Raw genomic sequence first — 11,278 nt, 5'->3', positions numbered from 1 at the left:
CAGTGGTAAAAGGTGAATAAACAACAGAGAATCAAAGATCAGGAAAATAAAAACTCTGGTAATTATTTCCCATTTTCTTTTATATTTAAGTCTTTATGAAACAAGAAAGATGATTTTCATGTCAAAAAACACTGGAACAACCTAAATCCTATTACTATTACAATACTTCTCATCTTCTAAAGGAAACTCTGAATGACTATTTGAATGGAAAAATAGTATTTAATATTTAGCTTTCAGAATATAGAAACATCTCAAGAGAAATTGTGACACCAGTGTAAGCATATTTGAGGTAATATCTGTATAATTACTAACTCACAGAATGAGAAACACTGCTTTTTTTGATATGTTATATATTAACTGTACAAGTTAAGAACGCCACATTGTTGTAAAATACATTTCAATTCAGTGCTATGGCAGTTATGGAAATGTATGTAAACTCCTTTATCAGATAAACTTGAAAAGGCAGAATGCTTACCAACTATGTATTAACATAAATGTCAACAAAAACAGTCGAACAGGTGTAGAAGGACAGTAACAAAAATATAATTATCAATATAGCTGTCTTATGAGAGTAAAACCACAGCATCATCAGGTTTAAAACAAAATTAGGGTCACTGCTTTGTTTTTTCTGACCCTTCCTTATAAATATAGTGGCTAATTCTGATCATTTATCCACATTCAATGTGGAAAAATTTGCTAAAACTAAATACTATTTTCAAATACTTCATTAGTGTATCATAATATGACTAAATAGAATATTATTATTATCACTAGAAACTCATCAAAGCTTTTAAATCAAAAATGGTTCCATGCAATTAAAAAAATAAAAATCTACTTTTGGATGTAACTGGCTAATAAATTTTTCCTTTTATTTGTAAATAGCCACCCTATACATGTTTTACTATCACTATGTAAATATGTGTTTAACATGCTTATACTTAAGAGCTGTAATACAAACTTTATGATATATCTGAAACATCATGATACAGCCTATGTGTGGCATTAAAAAATTATCAGCTGGTCATAGTGCATTTTTCTGAACTGAATTTTAAATTTTCTACAGGCTAACATGATAACATATTTATCATCTTGACACGTTGTATCACAATCTTCTCTCATAAGCTTCACAGGTCTTTCTTACTACCTTTTCCTGAATGATCCTATAAGGAAACATATGATGCAGGCAGTTAAAATGAAGAGGAACAAACAGATTTACAGGCATGACAAGGACTTTTATAAAACATTCTCTTTTCTCTGTATAGTTATTATGAAAATAATCAAATGTGAAAATATGGATTAAGAAAATCTAAATGTAAAAAGATACAAAATTTGGGCCTCCCTGGTAGCACAGGGGTTAAAGTCAGCACTATCAAACTATCTGCAGCTGCTGCGACATGAGTTTAATCCCCAGCCAGGGAGCTGACCCACATGGCGAGGCAGACCTCTCCTGTTTCGCTCACTGTTCCCCTCAACAGTGTATTTTAGTCAGTTGGCCTCTTCTGCTCCCCACTCTGTCTCTGGTAAATCCTCTCAACCGCTGCACCTCTGGCCTATACCCCATAAACAAAAATATGCATAATATACCCATAAAATATATATAATATATAATATATATAATATAATATTATATTATATATTACATATATTACATATATTACATATATTACATATTATAATATATAATATATAATATATATAATATATACCCATAAAATATACCCCATAAAAATATGCATAATATACCCCATAAACAAAAATATGCATAAACAAAAATAAATACTTAAAAAAAAAACAAAATTTGTGGGCTTTACTTGAAAAAAAAAAAAGTGTAGCAGGGAAAAAAAATAACATTTTTAGTAAGTTCATTTTCCCCACTGCTTCAATCTATTTTGCTTTTGTTTTACAAGTTAATACCAGGTCAAAAAATTTCTAAATTTCTCCTTTTGTAAACCCAATTAAAACTTTTTGGCAAGGAAAGAATACACCATCCAGATGGTGTGGCCTTTTTTTTTTTTTTGTCCTTCAGATACCAATAGAACTAGTTTCTCAAATTTTACTCTTTGCTGACTATATTACATTGAGGACTATAATATTGGGTTGTTGGAAAAGTCATGACGCATTTTTGCAATACAAACATATAAAAAACACGTCATAACTTTTCTGACAACCCAATACATCATTTAAAACTATAGGAAAATGGAATTGAAGTTAACCTCAAGAGATCATTTGCAATAAGGAAGTAAAAGTCTACACTGAGGAAAAAACCCCTAAAATGGAACCGTAGCGTTACTGCTTGCAAACCGGCCATTCATTAGGTGCTTGTTCAGACCGAGCCTTAATGCTTTTAAAGCAACTTTAGTAACTAACTTTAAGCAACCAAATCAAAAGACAGGACTAGAAGAGACATTCTGAATGGTAAGGTACCACTTTCCATGTTTATAAATTTCTCACCACTTCAGATAAAAATCACAGCTTTACTGAAACTGTTATTCCGGACAAATGCCCTAAGTGAAGAAGGGTGATTCCCAAAAACAAAAAGTAAAAGTTGGCATGTGGGGATGGGCCCTTAGTTATTTGTGTTTCATTTCTTCTAAAAGAGAGTCAGAGCAAACAGGAAAGGAAAAAAAAATTAAAGGGACTATTTTCTAATATTTATTTAGTGCATATAACAGGGAGGGGACCAGATGGGGAAATCCAAACCCATTTAAAATATGCAAAGTGAGATTTACTTATGGTAAATTAATATTTTAGTCGTCCTCTATTCTATTATTGTATTTATAATAAGTCACCTATGAAAAAGCTAAATTTCCCAAAGAACTTGAGAATATGATTCACTGCTCAGGCTTGTTTTGACAAAAGAATTAAAATTTATGGAGAATGTGATTCAGCTTTTTACAGTTAGGTTAGTCTAAAGCATCTTTTGCTTTTCACATAGGGCTCAGAAGGTGATATCAAAGTGAGAATTACTTCTTAAAAAATGGGTCTCAATTAATGACAACTAAATCTCATACAACACAATGGGTGGTAGATAGCTGGACGGGGAAAATCATGTGTTCAGTTAGAAATAACTACTAGTATCTAACGGTGATGTGGCACTTTTCTTGTTTCAAAATTAAAGTGCTTTCTTGAACAGGATCTGGTTTAATGCTCATAAGGAGTTATAATCCTCACTTAAGTAATGAAGGAGCCAAGGTGCATGGATGTCAAACAATTCACTCAAGGTTCAGAAAACAGATAAGCTATAGAGTTGATTGTTTTTTTCCTTTGAACAGCTATTTATTATAGGGAATTGGTTTTTTAGGTGATGAGTGAGCACATCAAACATGGTGGTAAGGAACCTTGGGGATCAGCAAAAACAGAAAACCAACACCATTCCTTAAGCAGGAGGGACAAGGGAAGAAATAATAATATGGATCCCAGGAGCTGGGCCCAATGGAGGTTTCCCATAGAAAGAGAGAGGGCTGCTCTGCAGATGTCACATAAAGCAGAGAGAATAGGAGAAATCCTTGACTTTCCCCTTCTCCTGTCTCTATTCTTCTTTTTGTCTCCCATTGGCTGAGCCTGCCCAGGAGCCGGAGAGCAAGGAAGCCTGCCCTGCAACTTATCTCCCTGAGATAGGGAGAAAAGAAGAGTGGGAAGAGACTAGCTCCAGAATACACAGTACATTGCCACAGGTCAAAGAGCATAGCAGTTAATGATGGAGGCATGGGAAAAGGATTTCCTCACTTTGAAAGTTACCACTTTCTAGTTCAGTGATTTTTGGGTATATTAAAATAACATCTCTGGGTCTTATTTTCCTCATCTACAAATAGGATTTTAAAATATTCTAATTGATAGGCTAATTTAAAATTAGTTTACTGTAGAGAAGAGCAAATACAATAACAAATATGAAGCCATTAGCCAAATGCTTGGTTTATAGCATATGCTCAGTAATTGTTATCTATTAAATACTTCAAAAGCCTAGATATAAGCAGAATTAGACAAAGGTCTAAGTACTCTAGTGAACAAGGCTCAACTCTCAGCATTGTGCTTGGCATACTTGTGGATAATTTGTGGATTATTTGTCAAAGAAACAGGTATTACTACTGCTTTTTTAGGACAGAATTACTCATAAAAGTCATTTACATCTCCTGACAAGAATTCATATACTCCAAGCTGAAGGTTTTTTGGCAGGAGAGGAAGTGGGTTGAGGGAATCTCACTTCAGTGATCAAATGAATCACTAACTGCTACAGCAATGGCATTCAGTAGTGGCCACTGGCTAGAACAAATTGCGGAATATTTCCCTTGCTCCATTCAGGGATTTAAACATCGCTGAAATCCTGGCAAAGTTCACTAGTGTAGATACTCATCCTTATTGAGTATATCCTGACTTCATGAGTAGGAGGGAAAAAAGTTCTATTTTTAGGTAAGAGGCTTCTGAAGTGTTTTTTCAATTACATAGTAAATTTTGAAGGACGCCAGGGAGTAATTCTCATTATGCCATGATGAAATTTGCAATTTCAGGATCCTTATTTTAGGGATATTGTTGAACAAGTATTTACTCCAGTCCATGTGAACTGACCTCTCACTATCTTGGAACTGGAACACATAGGGCATCTACTTTTTCTGGGGTGCCCTTCTTCTTGCTTTTGTCAAATTAGGTTAGTTAAATCAAACATGCAACTTAATTGGAATACAAGATTACAAAGCATTTTAGATCGCTTCCTAATTGACTCTAAATCAAGGCCAAAGTGGCTGATTCAGAATAAGTAATTATTTGGCAAAACTTTTAGCTCTCCCAACAACCAGTGTTTAAGGTATTATTATTTCCATTGTACAGAGAAGAAAGTAAGTCCTAGAGGGAAGACATAACCTGCACAAGACCATAAGAGTTATGGTTACTCCAGCTCTGTTGACTACAGAGTGTAACGCCTGCTTGCGTGTCTCATGTCAGGCACAGTGCCAGACCCAGGATATACAACGATCACTAAGTTGCAAAGAAATGAGCCTTGGGACTAGGGCTCAAATAGTCAAATAACTGTACAGCGGTAATTGCTAAAACAGGAACAACCAAAAACCCTGATCGAAAGTCTGCCAAATCCAAAGGACAAGACTAACCTGAAGGCAGAAGCACATAGACCCTCCATCTTGGGAGGGACAGGGCTACCTCTGGAATGGTTTCTCCCCTGTCTTCCCACATTTGGTCACAATGTGGCTGGGAAATGAACTCAGCTCAGGGGTTGGCAGCCCAAAAGGGCAGAGAAAGACAAGCCCAACATTGATGAATTTGGGAACTTATTCTTGCTGGACTGGAAGGGAAGTAAAAGAAAACTGAGGAACCCTGACTTTGTGGCTTTACCAACAAGTTAAATATGTTGTTTCTATACTTCAAATAAAATTTGAAGGTAAATCATATATTTGAATGCCAAAGGCTTTGTAGTAAGATGTTTGAGACAGTAGAATAAGGGTAGTATGATGGGGGACTTCAATTTTTATTTTTATTTTGACATGAATATGGCAAACATTTCAAATGATTATACTAAGTTTTTCCAGAACCAGTCTGTTTTTCAATGCTGCAATTTTTGTCACTCAATTATTTCTCCGAAAATGTCAACATAACTAGCATACTGTATGTTAGCATGTCAGTAATTCTTTGTTATAATTATCTTATATTTTCATGCAATGTTCTAATCTTTCACCACCCAGGTAAAGATCTGCTTTTGTTAATCACTTAACAAAGCCGGGGTTTAAGTACATCTTCCTGATTTGGGAAGGATAAATCACCCTAATAGTTGAGTTAGGTAACTGCTATTTTAAAAAATTTAGGCCCATAAAGTGGATGTTACCCACCTGAAGTTTCGAGTGTTCTTTTAGGAGTCGGTCATATTCTTTTGAAAGTCTCTCTGATTGCATCCTGATTGTCATCACGTCATTTTGAGCCTTAGAAAGAGCTAGAAAACATCAGATCAAATTTTAAAAGTTTTACTTTGAAAATAATGTCAAATTTGTAGAAAAGTTGCAAGACTTAACAGGTAACTCCTGTGTAGCTTTAACTCAAATTCACCAACTGTTACTGTCGTGGTATATTTGTTGTTATATTCTCTCTCTCTCTCCCTCCCGCACCCCCCCCAACACCAGTTATTTTCTTGAACCATTTAAGAAAAAGTTTGACATCAAACCCCTTCAGTCTTTAACTGTTTTTTTCCCCCCTAAGAACATAGGTATTATTTAACATAATAATAATATATTCACCAAATAGGAAATTTAACATCAGTATCTACCTTCCACTCTTGGCAATTTTCACAATTATGTCTTTTTTATCACCCTTTTTACTTATAATCCAAGATCTAGGCCCAGATCACAACTTCGCATTTAGTTGTCATGTCTCTTTAGTTTCCTTTAATCTGGAATTGTCCCTCAGCCTTGCTCATGCTTACCTCTCCCCCATCTTTCATGATATTGACATTTGTAAGAATACAGACTTTTTGTTAAAAATAGAATGTTTTCCAGTTCAGTTTTATCTGATGTATCTTCATGATTAAATTCTGATTATGTATGCCACTGACATAAGTGATTTTGAATGTCACTTAAGGTATCACATCCAGAGGCCCATCTGCCTTTCACTGATTTTTCTACTTCATAGCTATTTTCCTCCTTGTAACTAAGAAGCAATACGTGGGAAGACAATTAAGACTATATAAATATCCTGCTCCTTGTCAAAACTTTTCCCTTCCATTTAGCAACCATCGATCTTCTTGCTCAAATAGACTTTACAATGTTGGGTGAAAAAAGGTGATATTCCCACTTCACTGTTATATCCACATTGATCAGTCAGCACTCTACTATAAAGGGCCTTCCTTTCTTCTCTATTATTATCTATCCATCATTCGATCTGTCTGCCTATCCATCTATCCATCATCAGTATGAATTCAAAGGTGCCCATTTTTTCAATGATTTACAATTCATTACATCATTTATTTTGATGCTCAAGTTTCCCCAGATTTGGCCAGTGGGAACCCCCTTTAGTCTAGCTGCTATCACTACGTCGCCATCATTTTGTTGAGTATTTTACTCTCTGGCACAAAACATTACAGGATGGTCCTGAACATTCCCCCTGGCTCAGTGTGGACTCAGGCAGCATAGAACAGAATTTATAAGACGGGTCTGCTTTTGAAAGAACTGCAGAAGGAAAAAAAAAAAAGATCATTCTCACTAAAGCATTCCTTTATTTATTTATTTATACAATAGCTGGGGTATAGGCCAGAGGTGAGAGAGGGTGAGAGGATTCAACAGAGACAGAGTGGGGAGCAGAACCGGCAGACAGATTGAAAGCACTGCTGAGGGGAGCAGAGGGCGCGACAGAAGTCTGCTAGGCCATGTGGGAATCTCCCTGGCTGGCCGGAAATCAAATCCGCGCTGCAGAGGCTGCAGACAGCCTCACAGCGCTATGTTCAACCCGCTGAGCCACAGAGGAGGCCCACTAAAGCACTCCTTTAAGAACAAAAACTATTATTTTCTTTCTTATACAAAGTTGAAAAATATGAGGTTGTGAGGGTATATAAGTGGCACTTAAGGCTTAATCTCAGGATACACAAAAATAGCAATTTATTGATCTATAGATATTAGGAGATACAGTCTAAGTTAGTAGATCAGATGGAAATTTTAAAAAGAAAATACATGATAAACATTTAAGTACCATAGTGCAAAGACAATAATGAGCACATATGTAGAGGGGAAGAGTAGCACAAGATGAGCTGGAGAAATTCTGTGAATCTTGAACTAGCTCTAAACACATTCTGCATATGTACCCTTTAGAAGTTCTTCAGTTGTAATCTTTTTTTATTAATGTCTTCTTTTTTTTTTTAAGATTTATTTATTTATACAAGCACTGGGGTACAGGCCAGAGGTGGGAGAATCCACAAGAAACAGAGCAGGGAGCAGAGCAGGCAGAAGAACCAAAATACACTGCTGAGGGGAGCAGTCGGCAAGACAGGAGAGGTCTGTCGCGCCATGCAGGGAATCTCCCCTCTCCCCAGCTTGGCAGGAAACGAACAGGCACCTTGGAGGCTGCAGACAGCCTCACAGCGCTGCGCTCAGCCTGTTGCGCCACCGGGAGGCCCCTGTAATTGTAAATCTTTTGGGATAGGAGTTTCAGGAAAGAAAGTGGGATTTATTAATTTAAAAGTTACGTTTTCTACTATAAAACACTGTTAAAAGAAATAGAAGAAGACACAAAGAAATGGAAAGACATCCCCTGCTCATGGATTGGAAGAATAAACATTATTAAAATGGCCATCCTACCAAAAGCAATATACAGATTCAATGCTATTCCAATCAAAATCTCAATGGCATTCTTCAAAGAAATAGAACAATTATTGATGAAATTCATATGGAATCACCAAAAACCCCAAATAGCCAAAGCTCTACTGAAAAAAAAAGAAGGAAATGGAGGCATCACACTCCCAGACTTCAAACTATACTACAAAGCCATAATCATCAAAACTGCATGGTATTGGAACAAGAACAGACATACAGACCAATGGAATCGAATAGAAAATCCAGAAATAAACCCACAGATTTATGGTCAACTAATCTTTGACAAAGGAGCAAAGACTATGCAATGGAGCAAAGAAAGTTTGTTCAATAAATGGTGCTGGGAAAACTGGGTCGCTACATGCAAAAGAATGAAGCTTGACCACTACCTCACACCATACACAAAAATCAACTCAAAATGGATTAAAGAACTAGACATAAGACCTGAAACCATAAAATACATAGAAGGAAATATAGGCGAAACACTACGGGATTTGCACATCAAAGACATCTTTACAGACACATCACCCAAAGCAGTGATAGTGAAGAGAAAGATAAACAGCTGGGACTACATCAAATTAAAGAGCTTCTGCACAGCAAAAGAGACAATAACAAAAACAAAGAGAAACCCCACCAACTGGGAGAACATTTTTGCACCCAACACTAATGATAAAGGACTGATCACAAAAATCTGCAAAGAGCTGATGAGACTCAGCAACAACAAAGAAAATAATCCAGTCAAAAAATGGGCAAAAGAGCTAAAAAGAAACTTCTCTGAAGAGGAAATGCAAATGGCCAACAGACATATGAAAAAATGTTCAACATCACTTGTAATCAGGGAAATGCAAATCAAAACTACCATGAGATACCATCTCACACCAGTGAGAATGGCACATATTAAAAAAACTAGCAACAACAAATGTTGGCGAGGATGTGGAGAAAAAGGAACTCTTGTGCACTGTTGGTGGGAGTGCAAACTGGTCCAACCACTATGGAGAGCTGTGTGGAGATTTCTGGACCTACTAAACATAGAGCTTCCATATGATCCAGCAATTCCACTCCTAGGTATTTACCCAAAGGACACAGAAACATCAATTCCAAAGAGCACCTGCACTCCTATGTTTATAGCAGCACTGTTTACAATAGCTAAGCTTTGGAAACAACCCAAATGCCCAAAAATAGATGACTGGATCAAGAAGATGTGGTACATATATACCATGGAATATTACTCAGCATTCAAAAAAGATAAACACATGCAATTTGCAGCAACATGGATGGCGCTGGAAGGGATCATGCTCAGCGAAATAAGCCAAAAAGAAAAAGAAAAATACCGGATGGTCTCACTCATAGCAGGAATCTAGAAAACTTAAATAAGGGACCAGGAAAATGAATATAAGAAAGTGAAAATCAAAATCAACAAAAAGCTATGAACCAGAGACACTTTTTGGGGGGTGGGGGGCGGGAGGGGAAGGATTGGGGTCAGAATGGGGCGTTTGCAATTGTATGGGGGAATATAAAAATAAAATTTAATATTTAAAAAAAAAAAAAAATAAAAGTTACGTTTTCTGGCACAATAGAATGAAATTATAGGTTCCACTTGTAAACAACCTGGTTGCCTTTCTTCCTGAGAAGTCATCATATGGGCATTTTTTTATATAAATATATGATACTATCAACAAAAGTGCTCTTTGTACATACTTTCTAGGAGATGTCGAGTTAAACTTTCTCTGTTGTACTAAATCTGTGTTGTCTAATACATGTTCTACATCTGTGTTGTCCAATATTGTAGTCAGTAACTACTTATGACTTAAAATGTCATCTGTGTAACTGAGAAACTGAATTTTATATTTCACTTACTTTTAAGGATCATACATCACAATCAGGTGGGTTTTATCCCAGGGATGCAAGGTTAATGAACATATGCAAATCAATCAATTCAATTTGCTACATTAACTAAAGAAAAAAAAATCACATGATCTTATCAAAAGCATTTCATAAGATTCAATATCCATTTATGATAAAACTTAAAAAAGTGTACCTGAACATAATGAAGGCCACATATGACAAATCTACAGTTAACAGTATCATACTCAATGGTGAAAGACTGCAAGCTTTTCCTCTAAGATGAAGTACAAGAGAAGGATGTCCACTTTTACCACAACTATTCAATGTAGTATTGAAGTCCTAGCTAGAGCAATTAAGCAAGAGGAAGATATTGAAGGAATCTAAATTGGGAAAAAAGTAAAACTATCACTACTTGCAGATGACAGGATAATGTATACAGACAAAACAAAATCAAAAGAAATCCTAGAAATCTGACTGTAGAATTGAAGCTACGAGAGGTGGAGGTTGGGGGAGTAATGTAGGGAAGGGCCCAAATGGGCTATGGTGGGGGATTATGGGTACTGTGGTGGTGGGTGTGGTGTGGTAAATACATCTGAGGAGGTGTGAACCCAAACCCCTAAATCATAAAGTATTGTAAGCCAATGTCACCTCAATAAAAAAAAATTTAAAAACTTAAAAAAAAAAGAACAGCTTAAAAAAAGACATGTCTTATTCTAGCAGACTCTCCAGACAAAAGCCATACCAGGGCCTCCCCGGTGGCACAGCGGTTGAGCGCTGGGTTGCGAAGCTACCCGCAGCCTCTGCAGTGCCGGTTCGATCCCCGGCTGCTCCCCGGCCACCACAGGCGGGTCCCGCATGGCGCGCAGACCTCTCCTGCCACCCGCTGCTCCCCTCCGCAGTGTACTTCGTCAGTCTGCCTGCTCTACTCTCCGCTCTGACTCTGGTGAATTCTCTCACCCTCCTTCGCTTCTGATTGTACCCAATGCTTGTATAAAATAAAAATAAATAAATCTTTAAAAAAAAAAAAAAAGCCATACCATTGACTTCAAAACAAACCTGAAATCAATCTGTCATCAAATTTTCATGACTCTTCCAGAGTATTTGTGGTATTTTAATTATAAGCACCCTAGGTGGGGGTG

The 11,278-nt window shown here is 36.6% G+C and overlaps 1 protein-coding gene across 1 annotated transcript in view; it reads right to left on the bottom strand.

Annotated features, from left to right (window-relative positions):
* Positions 1 to 1,079: 1,079 nt before the first annotated feature.
* The window catches only part of BCAP29 (B cell receptor associated protein 29), a 38,364-nt gene continuing 28,165 nt past the window's right edge, over positions 1,080 to 11,278 (bottom strand). Inside the window, exons 7-8 of the mRNA XM_037511569.2 lie at positions 5,832 to 5,932; positions 1,080 to 1,160 (exon numbers count right to left, since the gene is read on the bottom strand). Of these exons, the coding sequence (XP_037367466.1) occupies positions 1,125 to 1,160; positions 5,832 to 5,932 (137 nt within the window). The 3' untranslated portion in view covers positions 1,080 to 1,124. The remainder of the gene's footprint in view (positions 1,161 to 5,831; positions 5,933 to 11,278) is intronic.

This window comes from Talpa occidentalis, unplaced genomic scaffold (assembly GCF_014898055.3).
Source record: "Talpa occidentalis isolate TD23 unplaced genomic scaffold, MPIMG_talOcc4v2.1, whole genome shotgun sequence".
Lineage (NCBI taxonomy): Eukaryota > Metazoa > Chordata > Mammalia > Eulipotyphla > Talpidae > Talpa > Talpa occidentalis.
This window is presented reverse-complemented; position numbering and strand designations above follow the sequence as displayed.